This window comes from Rhinatrema bivittatum, chromosome 9, assembly GCF_901001135.1.
Source record: "Rhinatrema bivittatum chromosome 9, aRhiBiv1.1, whole genome shotgun sequence".
Lineage (NCBI taxonomy): Eukaryota > Metazoa > Chordata > Amphibia > Gymnophiona > Rhinatrematidae > Rhinatrema > Rhinatrema bivittatum.
Window position 1 is genome coordinate 41,870,139 of NC_042623.1, and position 15,889 is coordinate 41,886,027.

At 44.5% G+C, this 15,889-nt stretch overlaps 1 protein-coding gene across 5 annotated transcripts in view; it reads right to left on the minus strand.

The window, feature by feature from the left end:
• Positions 1-367: 367 nt before the first annotated feature.
• The window catches only part of NAPEPLD (N-acyl phosphatidylethanolamine phospholipase D), a 116,890-nt gene continuing 101,368 nt past the window's right edge, over positions 368-15,889 (minus strand). For all 5 annotated transcript variants that reach the window (XM_029615465.1, XM_029615466.1, XM_029615467.1 and 2 more), the window contains one exon: positions 368-1,314. In XM_029615465.1, coding sequence (XP_029471325.1) covers positions 1,186-1,314 — 129 coding nt within the window. In that variant the 3' untranslated portion in view covers positions 368-1,185. The remainder of the gene's footprint in view (positions 1,315-15,889) is intronic.

Genomic DNA, 15,889 nt, shown 5'->3' on the forward strand with positions numbered 1-15,889 from the left:
CAAAAGTGTATCTGCACATATCAATCAAGGAATGTCAGAGGTTTCTTTATTTTGCAATCCTTGGGGGGAGGGGCATTGCCTTATATTGTCTCCTATAAATGCTGTATGAAACATATCACACCAAATTTGTCAGGATTTCTATACCTAATTTTAAAATATAAATACAAATTTGATTTTTTATAACAACTGCAGCAATCCCATGCTTGAACTACAGGGCTGAGGCAGCTGGCATATTCAGTCAATAAATATCCATGAACAGCTGAGATTACTGCCATTTCAAACATGAGAAATACATGCAAATCAACCAATGAAGTCAGCTTTTTAATTGCAATTTTCTTTGGAACATATAGAGAAAATTAAAAATGAGTCATTTTTGTAAAGAGATTTTTATTTAGTAAATTACTGTCTGTATACAGAAAAATAATTCACTGCATTAATCTGTGTCTTACGATGCTGAGCCATAATGCCATAACCCAGTCTCATGCGAGGAGCTTATGGCAATGTCTTATAAATTTTTCTTTAAAAATAAAAACAGTAAAATGCTTTTTGAGTTAAAGTAAAGCATTGGGAAGAAGAAAGCAGAAAATAGACTTTTTCAGAGATATGCATACCTTCTTTACCATGCAAACAGAACAGCTGTACAACAGAAATACTTTAAACTTATCCTCAAAGTGCAAAGATCCAGTTTCTGGAGAATCAATAAAGAGGCAACAACATGAAAGGCAGATCTAGAGTCTGGCCAGCAGCAGGAGATGTATGCTTTAATATTGCAATTGCAAGTGTCACATCGCTTTAAAAAAGGCACATGTCATCTTCACTCGGCTTCAAGTAATGGAAACTTGAAATACAAAGAAAGTAAACATTTACTAAAATCTGGCTGTGTTTCATGTGCTTTTGCAACACTGTTGTGTTGGAAGACTTGTTTTTAAAATCATATTTACATGTAGAATTTGTATCTTCACGTTCACACACATAGTTTTATATGTCCATATATACACAAATGGAGGGAATTAAGTCGTGCTATGTTCCAGTCAAAGAAATCAAGTTCAAAATTTGAAGAATACGCGAGTCCTATATTAAAAGTATTATTTACTTTGTCTTTTTTTTTTTTTCTAATAAACCCACATAAGCATTCTGCCCAAAATCTTAAGGCCTTAGGCTCAGAGAAAGTTGCCTGCATTTTCTTCATTCGAAGGCCTCATTGTTGGTGTTTAAATCTCTTGACTCGCCATGCTTCAGCACAAAGAAATCATCAGTTTTCAGTCCATACCTTTCCAGGGCTTCACTTAGTTTAACAGGAGGGTCTAAGTAATACTGAAAAATAAGAGAACAATATTAAAAAAAATAACAACTTCCTCACTAATGGAAGTATTGGCAAACTAACTATGTGACTAATCCACAGTCTTTCAATGAATGCCTCATACTGTCAAACAGGAGGACGGGATCCAATTAACAATTACTGGCTAAGGTAATGACTCTGCCGTTTGGCAATACCATTGAAGTACCATGTACAGCACCTTTGGGAGACAAAGGGCAGAGTTAAAAGAAGTACACATCCCTCTATAATATTTCGAATGCGCATCTAGCTCAAGCTGCACTTAGCAGAGGGGTTAGTAGGAAAGGTTGTTTTCTTCTGCAGATGATATTAAGTTCCATAGCATGAAGGACACTCCAAATGGAGTGTGTGTGTGGGTGAGGTGGGGAATGAGTCATCTAAGAAACCTTCAGTAGTGGTCAAGTGTTAGGCATCTCTAATTTAAAAAAAAAAAAAAAAAAGTGCAGTGTCATGCATGAAGGGTGTAGGACATGATGGGGGAAGTTGTACTAATGTACATTTTTTTTTTATTTAGCCTTTTACAATACAAAGGAAAATGGAAGAATACAGATACCATTTGAAATTCAAGAGATATATGACTCGTGTTTAAGCTAATATTTTATCTGTTAATTAGAAGAAATCCTCAAGAAGAGAAAAAATATACTAAATAAGCGGTTATAGGCAATATGAGGAAAATCCTCTTAAACAACTAAATACAGAATTGCACCTAGTTTATTTCTATTTAGCCTCAATTCCTATGGCTGAAGACTCTTGGGTAATGGAATCAAGACATATTCGTAATTGTGAAACTTCATAGAAAATATATTTCTGACAGACGCAGAATCTCACACCTACATGGGAATTTTAATGTCATTTTTCCACCTACACTTTGTTTCCATTTTTAATGCTAGAAATTTTTTCGTCTTACTTGTGTTAATCTAGAAAGATCAGGGTAAATCCAAACTTGGGCCCCATGAAACTTTTCTAATCTCTTTCTCATATATTGGCCGAATACTGCGTCTCTATCTGAGGCAAATGTAAAAGAAACATGCAGTATAGCTCTCTAGAGGTGATAACGGTATCAGTGGTGGCTTCTATAATTTCGGACACATTTAATTGTGATTCCCCTAATTTAACTTCTGATGTTTTAACACTTGCTTTTGATGTAACATAATACATTTTTGAAAATGGAGGTATAGATTGTTGAGGCATATGTGAGATTTGAATCAAATATTCTTTGAACATATCCAAGGGTGAAATTAAATCATGCTTGGGAAATGTAATATCCTTAAATTCAGATATTTCAAAGTATTTTCAATAAACCTCAAGTCTTTTATCGTAAAGTATCTCATTTCTAGTAAGTCTCTGATGACAAGTTTCCAATTTATTTACTCTGAGTCCCATCTGCTGCCTCTCAGTTTCAAACCTTGTAATTGAAGATTCAATGTCAGTAAATCGTTGATTCGATACTGTAGTTATTTTAGTTAAATTTGTAATCGCAACCTCTAGGGATTTAATAGCGGACCAAAGAGAGTCCATTATAACAACTGCAGGTTTCTCCAACTGCAGAGAGGTATCACTTTCAATACTCAATTCCTATTGACCCTCTTTAGCCATCTCTCCTTCTCTTATCCCCACTTCAGGGGAATGCAAATGTAAAAAATTAGGAGGAAGACATTCGCTCTCTGCCTTCCTCCTCAATGGCATCATTCACCGGATTATTACTAGGTGTTAGTGAAAAGAAGGCAGATATCTGAAGCTGAGAAGGCTCAGGAATGGGAGATGACGCAATAATCTCCCTAATCCTTGCCTTTCTTTTGGTGTGAGGCATAGTTCCTTAAAGAAATCTGACACTGCACTTCTTGACAACAATCTGTTTTAAATAATTCCTTCTTGAGCGGAGGGTTACTGGAGTAAAGAGGTAAAAACTCTTTTTACTTACAATTAGTAAGAATCTTTCAAGCAATGGAGTCCAAATAATTCAAACACAAACTGTTCAGGCAATCTGGAGCAAATCTGGAACAAAGCTGCGCGCCCCTTGGGCGCGCGCGACTTCGGCAATACGCCGCTGGGGGCTGGCTTTTGTATCTTAGCCAGTCGCCCCAAGATGATGTCAGTGCGCGGGAAAAGTTGTTCAAAGGTTTGTGTGGGGCCGAGAAACGTTGCCTCACCCCTTCCTTGCCGTCTGATCAGGAATTTGAGTCTTTCCTCTCCTCCACCTCCGTACTAATGTACATTTAAGGTGCAGTACATGATGGGGGAAGCTGTACTAATGTAAACCAAACAGGAGCAGGATCTTGGGTGACCCAATCTGATGGCCAAACACTAAGAAAAGGCAGCTGGTGGCAGGGGGTAGTGTGGAAGATGCAGCAAAACTTCCTTGGTGGTGGTGGGGGGGCAGTTTTCAAAACTGTCCACTTTGGGACAAAGTTATTTGTACCTGCAGACTTTGCACCAAGTTTTAGAGAAAGTCCATGTGCATTTTGACTTTGAACTGTGCTGTACATACAAAGTACAGCAGAGTCACTTACCTGTAACAGATGTTTTCCGAGGACAGCAGGATGTTAGTCCTCACGCATGGTGACATCATCAGATGATGGAGCCCCAACACTGAAAACTTATCTCAAAGTTTCTAGAACTTTGACTTGCCATGCCCTATACCACACATCCACATGGGGTCCCTCTTCAGTCTTAAAACATAGGATTATATAAAAACTAAAACAAGAGAAACCCAACTTCGCAGGGTGCAGGTGGGTCTTGTGAGGACTAACATCCTGCTGTCCTCAGAGAACACCTGTTACAGGTAAGTAACTCTGCTTTCTCCAAGCACAAGAAGGATGGTAGTCCTCACACGAGTGAATCTCTAGCTACAGGTTGCTCCCCAACATAGAAGAGGACCAACAGACACCCAAACCAGGTACCAACAATCGTGCTGTTGGTAACGGGGGGGGGAAGAGACAGTTAGGTTCTACATCTCAAACAGATTCCGAAGGACAGACTGGACAAAAACCTACTGTCGCGTCGGCCATCCCTATCTTGACAATAGTAAGATATGTATGGCGAGAACTCCATATCACAGCCTTGCAGATCTCCTCCACAGGATTTGCTTGTAAATGGGCCACTGATGCTGCCATGGCTCGGACAGAATGAGCCTTGGCATGGCTCCCAAGATGCAGTCCCGTTTGAGCGTATCAGAAGGATATGCAATCTGCTAGCCAATTCCATAGTGTCTGTTTGGCAGTGGCAATGCTAATGCCCAACCTATTTCTTTCAAATAAAAATTGGGTGGACTGTCTATGGGCTTCCATCTACTCCAGATAGAAGGCTAAGGTCACTTGCAGTCCAAACTGTGCAGGGCTCATTCACCTTGGTGTGAATGGGACCTGGGAAAGAATGTTGGTAGGACGATTAACTAGTTAAGATGGAAGTCAGTTACCACCCTGTCATGATAAAACTTAGTGTAAGGTAGATATGTCACTAAGGCCTGGAGCTTGTTGACCCTGTGCACTAAGGTGACCGCCACCAAAAATATGACTTTCCAGGTCAGGTATTTCAGGTCATAGGTGCGCAGTGGCTCAAAAGGAGCTTTCATCAACTGAGCTAATACCAAGTAGAGGTCCCAAGTCACAGAGGAAGGTCTTAGGGGAGGCTTCAATTGAAGCAGGCCTCGTATGAATCGTACAACAATAGGCTGTACTGAGTTGGTGTACCATCTACATCATGGTGGTATGCGCCAACTGCACTGAAATGATTTCTAATGGAGTTGGTTTTTAAGTCAGCTTCCAATAGGTGTAGAAATTAATCAAGTAGTTTTTGTGTGGGGCAGGAGAACGGATCTAGGGCCTTCTGCTCACACCACATGGAAAACCTCCTCCACTTCAGTCCATAGGACTTTCTAGTGGAAGGCTTTCTAGAAGCCACCAGGACCTGAGAGACATCCTCTGAGAAACTGAACGGTTGCAGGATTAACCTCTCAACATCCAGGCTGTGTGTGACAGAGATGCTGCAACCTGCCTCGATCTTGCATGATGAGATCTGAGGAAGACCCCAGACTGATCGGTTTCCGGCTGGACAACTCCCAAAAGGAGTAGAAACCAGACCTGTCTCGGCCAATAAGGAGCTATGAGGCTCATAGTTCCCTTCTCCTCCCTTCAAGAGAGCCTTCACCACTAAGGGAATCGAAAGATATACATACAAAAGAATCTTGCACCAATTTCAGGCAAGGGCATTCGAGGCTGGTTTGCTGACTGACCTGTACAGGGAGCAGAACCAAGTTAGCTCTCTGTTGCAAGGTGACGTGAAAAGATCCACATCTGGCCACCACCAGAAGTGGAATATCTGATTCGCAACCCCCTGGTCCAGGGACCACTCATGCGGTTTGAAGACACAACTCAGTCTGTCCGCTACCATGTTCTCCATCCCAGCCAGTTACATGGCCCTGAGCACTATCCCATGGGATAGGGTCCATTGCCAGATCTAGACCACTTCCTAACACAGGAGGTATAAGTTCATGCCTCCCTGCTTGTTGACATACCACATCGTGACCTGGTTGTCAGTTTGGATCAGGACGACTTTGTTGGGTAGACTATCTCTGAAAGCCCATAGCATGTACCTGATTGCCTGAAGCTCCAGGAAGTTGACTTGACAACATCTTTCCTTAGCAGACCAGAAACCCTGGATGCTGAGCCCAGCTACAAGAGCTCCCCAACCCAGGGTGGACGCATCCGTGCTAAGGACAATGTGGGTAGGAGGACTTCGAAAAAAGTTCCCCTGTTTCATATTTGAAAGTAACCACCACCAGGACAAATATTCCCGAAGGGGCAAAGTGACTCAAATGCAATCCTGGAGGTTCTGCGTGCTTGGCGCCACTGCGACCCCAGGGTCCTTTGGGCTCTCTGCATGTGTAATCGTGCCAAGGGAGTGACATGGACGGTTGCTGCCATATGGCCCAGTTTCAACGTGTGCCAGACTGACACCTGCTGGCTCTGCTGAATCTCTGCCCCGATGGTCGTCAAAATGACGGCCCTTTGATGAGGCAGGAAGGCCTTGGCCTGAGCCATGTCTAGCAGGGCTTCTATGAAGTCCAACTGAAGTGACGGGCTAAGATGGGAATTCGGGTAGTTGATGACGAACCCTAATAACTCCAACATCCGGATGGTCAAACACATGGACCTGACGGCCCCCACCTGAGATGTGCTCTTGAACACCCAATCATCTAGATAAGGGAAAACATGCACCCCCAGCCTGCAGAGGTGTGAAGCCACCACAGCCAGGTATTTTGAGAAGACTCGTGGGGCGGATGCTAGCCCGAATGGCAACACCCAATTCTAGAAGTGCTGTTTCCTCACCACAAATCTGAGATACTTCCGGTGACTGGGGAAGATTGTGTTGTGAACGTATGCATCCTTTAGATCAAGGAAGCATAGCCAGTCCCCTTTTTGCAAAAGGGGGATCAAGGTGCCCAGGGAAACCATCTTGTACTTTTCTTTTTTGATAAATTTGTTCGAGGCCCTTAGGTGTAGGATAGGATGGAGTCCTCCTGTTTTCTTTGGAAACAGGAAGTACCGGGAGTAAAATCCCCACCCTCAAGTAAAATTCCTGCCTTTTTTGCTTTGGTGGAACAGGCTTGACCGCTCTGGCTGTTAAAAGGGAGGAGAGCTCCTTTAGAAGTACCTCCTGAATGGCTACCAGCCCCCAAACTGGGCTGAGAGAGCAATTTGGCAGGACACCCAAGTCAATTGGTGCCCTTGGCAGACAATGGAAAGAACCCACTGGTCCAAGGTTATATTGGGCCACTGGTTCTGCCCCAACCAGAGAATCCATCAGCCTGGGTATGGGCAACTGGCCTATGCTCCCTATGACCTGGTCAAAACTCCAACCCTGGAGTTGACTGAGGTACTGGCTGGGGCTTGGGGGCTCTCTGCTGCCTGGGAGGACTGCAAGAATCCTGATGCTGTTGGCAGGAGCGAAGGGGTGGAGGATAGTACTTCCTCTGGCAAAAGAAAGACTTCTGCCCCAATCTCAACGACCTCCTAGATGAGGACGAGGAGTATGGTGTATTGGTGGAGAATTGTTGGAGGTCTTCATAGTGGTCCCAAAGCTGAGCCACCAAGTCCCTCACCCTATCTCCAAAGAGATTCTCCTCCATACAAGGCACGTCAGCAAGTTGTTCCTGTACCTCCAATCAGAGATCCGAGGCCCTGTCATTCTGAAGGTGCCGATTCCACTGCAGAAATTCTTGATGCCATCTCAAAAACATCGTAGTTCGCTCAGACCTCGTGTTTTCCGCACTCCAAGCCCTTATGCACCAGTGACACAAGGGTGTCCTGCCACTGCTGAGGCAGCTATTTGGCCACCTCCTGCACCTGCTTCTAGATTTTCCGTGAGTACTGGCTCATGTATAGCTGATAGGAAGTTATACGGGCAATGAGCATGGCTCCCTAAAATACCTCTCTCCCAAGAATGTCTATCACTCTGTGATCCCTCCTCGGGGGTGCTGAAGAATGGGTCCAAGAATGCTTGGCTCTGTTGAGAGCGGATTCTACCATCACCAACTGGTTGGAAAGCTGTCCCTTATCGAATCCGGCAGCCTTCTGGGCGAGGTAAACTCTGTCAGCCTGGCGCTGACAGCACTGTGATGGGGTGTTCCCATATCTTCAGCAACTCATTAAGGATATTGTGCTCCAGGACTGCCACAAACTCCTTAGGAGGCTCCATGAACTGGAGGATCTCAAGCATTTTGTGCTGGCATCCTACTCCTTCAGTAACTGAAATGGGATGGCTTCTTCCATCACCCTCACAAACCCTGCAAAGGCGGAGACTTCCTTCACTCTTCTGAAGGAGAAGGGTCTGAGGGGAGGCCCGCGGAGAAGGACTCCATGGTGTTATCTCCCCAGGGGTCATAGGGACCCTAATTCTCACTGTAAGCAACAGGGGATGGGGCCCTAGGCACTTGGCTTTCATCCAGAGGTGCATGCACTGGTGGAGATGGACTGGAGGCTACAGGCCTCAGCATCTCAACCGGCCTGGGCAGAGCTTCCTCCTTCAAATGAACCAGCAACAACCTCCATATCAGTAGAGGGAGGCTGTGGTGCCTCAATGAGCACCAATGCCGACCCATGAACCAATGCCAGCTAGGATGGTAATGCACTGATGAGCGCATTAAGCTTCTCCAATAACTATTTCAAGATGGACGGTACTGGCTCAGATGTTGTCGGTGCCACAGGACTAATGCCCAGCATCTCATGTTCACCGCCAGTTGGACTCCCCGCTCAAGCTCCTCCTCGAACATTACTGATGCCAACACCGACTGGGAGGAAGGAGGGATGGCCAGATCCTCTTCGGATAGGCATGGCGGATCGATGACTGGCATCAGGATCGGTGGAGACTATCGTGAACCCCCAGCACCAATGGAGGACTGGCGTTCCTCGCCGCAGGGTCGCTTCGAGGGCATCACATCATGAGCCAATGCATCCCCATGCCCGATCCTGTGTATCCACAGAGACCGATACTAATGCTTCTTCAGCTTCCCTTGATGCTCGGCACAATTCTTCCCTGGTGCAGAGGCAGATAACAAGGAACCCATACTTCCTTGAGGAGCTTGATAGTGGTCGGAATCCGGGGCCCCTATCCGTTGACAGCACCGACTGAACAGATAGTCCGCTAATGTAGATGGCGCGGCTCTGAGGTCCTTCAATGCCAGTGCCGATGGCTTGGTCTTCTCCGACACAAAGAGTTGTTCCATCTTGTCGAGCCGAAGACATCCCTTCAGGGTCATCTGTGCACACTGGCGGCAACCCTGGATGTCATACAATGCCTCAGGCAGAGGACACATGTCTCATGAGGGTATGTAATAGGCATGGTCCTCGAGCACAGAGGGCATCGCCAAAAACCTGATGTGGCCATGACAAGACAAAATGAAAGGGACAAATTCAAAATCGATGACAGTGGATGACGATGGCCAGCAGGCACTGAAGCACAGCAAAAGGAAACAATCAACCACAAAAGGAAATTTACCGATAAACGATGAAAACCCTGACTAGGGATGATACAGGAGTGGACAGAGAGGGACCTAGCGTCAAACGCAGCTAAAAATCCGCAAAAAAGCGAAAGAAGAAAAGTTTTCCAAAATAGGCCGAAAAGGCCAAGAGCAGCTCACCAACCACGAATCTGCAGCTCCGCAGAAAAAGAGAGACTAAAGAGGGATCCCGCATGGATGCGTGGTTATAGGGCATGCTAGGTATGGCCAGTGTGGCAAGTCAACTTTGACATAAGTTTTTTGTATCCAGGCTCCACCTGATGATGTCACCCATGTATGAGGACTACCATTCTGCTTGTCTTCAGAGAATTGTAGATATTTGCGACCGCTTTTTGTGTAGGCATTAAGCTAATAAATCTAACTCTAGAAGGGGAGGAGGGAACTGAGACATGCTACAGAATCAGGCATACCCAGCAATGTTTCCAGGAATTCCTAAAAGCTCTGGAAGCATTTGAATGATGCTGGGCAGCGATGACATCACCCACACATGTGACTGGTTATTCACTTGTCTTCACTGAGCCCATGTTACAGGTAAGCAATGTCACTTTCCAGGTGCAAAAGAATTATTGAGATAAAGGAAATAATCAACAAAGGATGTATTTCCTCCTTTAAACCAATAATTCAGCCAAGCAAAAAAGGTTGAAAGTTTTTTAAATCAGGACACTGCCTGACCACCTATGTAAACCTGTTCACTTTTCAAACTGTATAATCAACTCTGTCTTTTCTCTCTCATAGAGAGATAAAATTACTATAAACAAATTGAGGTACAGTAAAAATGAGTGGGAGTAGGGAAGTATTTCATGAGCTGATCTGATTGCTAACCTCGGTTCTATCTGAACAGTGGTTTATGAAATGGTAAATGTGTGCATTTTGTGCTTTGTGTTGTTTGTATGTCCTCTTGTAACTGAAAGGGCTGGGCTTAGCTCCAAACTAAATGGAGGTAATTCTTTGAAGGGGGAATAGAAAGGACATCAAACTTCAGCATTCAAAGTTGCCGAGTAATTTTGGAGAGGAGTTGAGTGGGGGGGGGGGGGGGGCTGCAAAACAGGGGCAAAAATTGACAATTTTCCTATAAGAAATGCATGAGGAATTGATCTGAGGCTATCTAAAACTTTAGACTTAAAAAAGTATAAAGGTTAGTGCTAGGATGAAAGCTGCCCTGCTGTGAAAGCAATCATGAAAAAGCTTTCCTCAGGTCTATTGTACACCATCCAACCACAGAGACAGTCTATGCATTCCTTCAGGCACTTAAAATGGTTAGAACATGTCTTAAAATGAGAGACAGGAGGAGACGGCTTTAATCAAGGGGCAGAAAGCCGCTTACTGGGATCACCACCCACATGGCAGGTCTGCTAGGCTTCATCTTCTGCAAGTAAGAAATCCAAGGAGCAGGACTTGAACTGGAAAGCCCAATGCTGTGATTATCCATTGCTCCAGAAATGATTTTACATGCAGAGTTGCCATCAAAACGTTTACGACTCAATTCACACGCTGACAGAGAGGGGGAGATTAAACCTGCTATCTGAAAAAGATATGATAGCATTAAGTGTGCCCTCAGTGGAGTGGGGTGACACGATGTTAAAACCCCCGCCTTCCTCTCCCAAAAATTCACAGCTTCTCGGTGTTCATTAAAAGGCTAATAAACCAGTAACTGTCTATGGCCCAGACTCTGCAGCAATGAGGAGGAGATACAGTCTATAAGCGACACATTCCTGACACTAGTGCAGAGATCCAATAGCAGTATCGGTCAGCAGAAAACTTGATTCTTTATGGGGCTGGTGCAAGGGGATTGGGCGCCCTAGGCACCTTCAGCCTTGCGCCGCCCCCAGCCGCAGCCCAGACTCCTCCCCCCCCCCCCCCCCACCACCAAAAGAAAACTTACACAATACCTGGTGGTCCAGGTGGGAGCCCAGGAGCGATCGGCCGCTCCTGAGGCCTCGGCTGCCACTAACCAAAATGGCACCGGTGGCCTTTAACCCCTACCATTGGTTGGCCCCTGTCACATGGTAGGGGCTAGAGGCCACCGGCGCCATTTTGCTTAGTGGAAGCCGAGGCCCCGGGAGCGGCAGATCGCTCCCAGGCCCTCCGCTGGACCACAAGGGGGGCGTCGGGAGGGTGGCACGGTGAGGCAGGGGCTGGCAGAATTTTGAAAGGGCACTTTCTGCCCTTTCAAAATTCTGCCGCGGCACCCCCTAAATCGCGGCGCCCTAGACACAGGCCTAGCTCGCCTAGTGGTTCCACCGGCCCTGAAGGGCTGCAATCATTTTCAATGTAAAACAAAAACTGCTCAGTGAGACAGTCACGCTGATACAGAATAAAACCCCAACTGAAACAAACTCAAAATGTATAAAACCAATTTAGAACATGAATTCTCAAGGAAGGGAAAAACCTCAGAATTCCCACAGACTTGAGAATCTTCAATCAATGGAACAACTTAAGAATTATGAAGATATGTTGTTGTATTTGAGCTTTGAAGACCACATGGGTCCCCATCTTCATCTGTGCCCAGTTCAGTTACTGCAATAAAAGATATTACAACCTGCGAAGACTCCAAAACACTAGTGTTAGGATTAAGACCTTATTTGGAGGAAAGGTTACTAGATGTGGTCCTGGTGATTCTTGTGTCCTATAAAAAGGACATAAGTCAAAAAAGCTCACTTGCGCTCTGATCATGCACCATCTGACCAAATTCTTACTTTGTGAAAAAATATAGAGGTGAACCTAGCATTACCATTAACAGCATCCTACTTGTATGTCTGTTTACATATGGGAACTGCATCCTTCTGCTTGAACATGTGATGGCAGACAAAGATCCGCATAAAATCCGTGCAAATATATTCATTTAAAATTTAGCTCAATATTTTCAACAGTTAACATTTAGGTGGCTCAGTGGCAGTGCTATGCATTCCCATGCAGAATTTTTCAGGCCTGGCTTGGGATACTGCAGAGGCAGCATTCATAGCCCGATGGGGGTGGGGGGGAGTCTCCGTTACTATTTAACGGCACCTTCTGGCTCCAGAATGAGCTATGGGCTGTGGTCTCTGGCGGAGGATTGTCCCTGCAGAGGCCATGCTAAATGGGAGGGGCAATAAAATGGGAAGAAACCCTAAGGAGCTGCAAATCAAGGATCCTGGTGATGAGGCAGCTGTGCTGCTTCTTTAAATCACATAGACTACATTCTTCAGGCTCGCAGTCAGGGCTGGGGTTTTTTTTTTTTGTTTTTTGTTTTTTTTTTTAATACCCACATTAAATATTCAGGTTTATTATTTGTACAATAGCAGCTCAAGGTTCTGGTTAATTTCCTGGAAACCAGACTTGTTTGCAGCCCTAAGGGTTGACACTCCTGACACAGATTTTATATTTACCACTCTTTATATTTAAGGTTTATATACTGGACTTTGGAACTATGGTTTTGAGTGCCAAGATCATTTGCTTTGAGATGCTGCTAGATGTGCCCAGTTATTGTTAAAGGAATCTGAAAACAAAAATCATGCTACCATCTTGTAAATGAAAAATGTTGGATTTATCCATGGTAAGGTACCACCAGGATGGTCATTGTGGAAAGAGAGCCAGAATATTTCCATAATTATATTTATGGTATTTTACATTCCCTCACATTTCATATGGGCTAGGATACCAACTGAGGGGAAAATGCATTCTAAATAGATTTCACAGTGCCAGCTAAAAATCACGTCATTAAATAGACCACTTAGAGAGACCACAATTATAGACTGTTTACTAATTAGAATTTCAGAGACATAAAGCACTTGACTGTAGTCTACATGCAAAAAACAGTTATTAGAATAAATTGCAGATCATTTACAAGAAAGCTGGAATTCAATAATACTGCCACATTTAAAGATTTTTTTTGGGCTAAACAGATCATTTTGTTCTGCTCATCTAATTCACAGATTATAATTATGCTCTGAATAATAAATCAATGCCTATGAAATCACAATTCCTTACAGCTGTGTGAGATTCTCAAAACTACTGAATAAATAAGAGAGATCTGAGTCATCATTCCAGGAACTGGTTTTCTACTTTTCAAAAATTGTTTTCTTGGCAGAAAACAGATTTCAGTCTGGCATCCATGAGAGCCTCCCCATTCAAGTCAGCTAGCTTCTCAAGGTGCTGGGCAGACAAAATTCCCCTTAAGAGATTGCTTACAAATTATTGATGTGTTCTATGGGTCAATTAAATCCGCTATGTTGGGTTTGCATCTCCTGTGCAGAGGGGAGATTTGCCAGCTCAAGAGCCAACGGTGCTATACTAGTTTCAAAAGCACTAAGGTTAACTAGATGTGATGATATTCTATACTTTTATTTTTAGCATACAGAAAATGACACGTTCCACCACAAGACGGACATGCTTCCTTACAAAAAGAAAGAGCAGCCTGCTTTACTGGTCCTGACACACTTTGGTATGTGACTAATCTGTCAACACAAGCAATGTGGAGATTAAAGAAGACAAACATACACCTAAGCCAGAGGTGCACAAGGACTGCAAAAGGTCTGGTTTTCAGGCCCTCCACAAGGAAGAGTTATCAGGCCCATTAGCAAACAGCTGGTCTAAGCAGCAGGTTCATTTGCTTTGCTCTAACCTGGAAGAGAAGGCGTGTTTGCAGCCTCAAGGACTCGGGGACATGCTCCTCTGCTCAAAGCTCTCAGTACGAATAAATGCACAGTTCCGACCTACAGACAGATGTGAACTGCTGAATGGTGTGCAAGAGAAAAGAAGACACAGCAGTTCTCTTGCACCTGCAATTTCAGCTCCACTTCATCCTTTGTCTCTTCTGTTATTTTAGACTTCCAACTAAATTAGAGCTGAGGCTGCAGAACCACGAGCCTTCATGGGCAGCTGCCTGAAGATTTGCCCCACTGTCAACCCTCTTCCTGCTCCCATCCGGCTCAGCCACTACAGCGACAGTCGTAGATCACAACTCCCTAAGGAATGTATTTCTAAACATTTGCACATACTACATACATTTTGACAGACATGAAATTCAGAGGCAAGAACTTAAGACTTATGTTTCCAGGCAATTTCATCACAAGACCTTTAGGCCTCTTATCAATGAGACCTTAAGTCTGCTCGTTTTGCAAGTGTTAAGCTTGCACCATGTTTCATTCCCCATCCATGCAATAAATTCCCAAGATCTGATTCACACTAGCATCTTTACACACAAAATAAACTCAAAACTAGCCAAAACCACAAGTCAGTGCAGGTTTTTGTGCTGCATACTGCCCCTTCAAGTAGGCCATAAAAGCCTAGCAGGACGGGCCTGAATCCAACCTTTGCATGGAAACTTGCTTTGCAGCTTTTTCTTTGGTAACTTGTGTCTTACAAGGATTTCATTAAATGCCTCTAATTTAAAAGCACAAATGTTGACTACTACTAAATCAGTCTTGGATTTCATTATAGATTTTAAATGAACACTAATGTGTAATGCAATAGTATTTTTCATTGATTAACTCCTGCTGGAAGAAAGCCACACAGCATATTTCCGAATTCTAATGCTCACAGAATAAACCAACTTTTATTTATGGAAGCCTCTTCCCTCATTGATTCAAAGGTTTTTATGTTCAATCTCGCTACATTCCTGAGTACAATGGGAATGCTTAAGTTTGCACACACAATGAAGTTCCCAGGTTTAAAACTAATAAGAGAATTTTCTTTTTACTCAATGCATAATTAAGCTCTGGAATTCGTTGCAGAGTATGTGGTGAAAGCTCTTAGTATAACTGCATTTAAAAAAGGTTTGGACAGGTTTCTGGAGGAAAAGTTAATTAATCATTATTAAGTTAGCGTTGCAGAAATCCACTGCTTATTCTTGGGATAAGCAGATTGGAATCTCTCTACCCCTTGGGATCCTGCCAGGTGCTTGTGACTTGGATGGATTGGCCACTGTTGGAAACAGGATGCTGGGCTTGATTGACCCTTGGTCTGACCCAGTATGGCAAGTCTTATGTTCTTATGCACACCACAACAGGGAGACAGTCAAAGTCAAGGCCCTACGGGCTTTGCCCCCTAGACATTCTCCTTAGTATCACAACTATTTGGTATGAAGTATCATCCGTGTACAGAACACATTGGGGTAGATTTTGAAAGGGATACATGCGTAATATACACGCGTAACCCTTTAAAAACCCTTCTGCGCGCACCGAGCCTATTTTGCATAGGCTCGGCAGTGCGCGCAAGCCCCGGGATGCGCGTATGTCCCGGGGCGGGACCGAGGCCTCCGGCACAGCGGCCGTGCCGGAGGTTCTCGCGCCAGCAGGCGTAACTATGGAAAACAAGGTGGTGGGGGGGGGAGCGGAGGGAATGGGGAAAGCCGTCGGGGCTCTCCTAGGGCTCGGCGTGCGCAAGGTGCACAAGTGTGCACCCCCTTGCGCGCGCCGACCCTGGATTTTATAACATGCACGCGCGGCAGCGCGCGCATGTTATAAAAGCAGGTGTACATTTCTGCGTGCCGGGTAGCGCGCACAAATGTACCCCGTGCGCCGATCCAAAAATCTGCCCCATTGTGCACTGATGCAGCT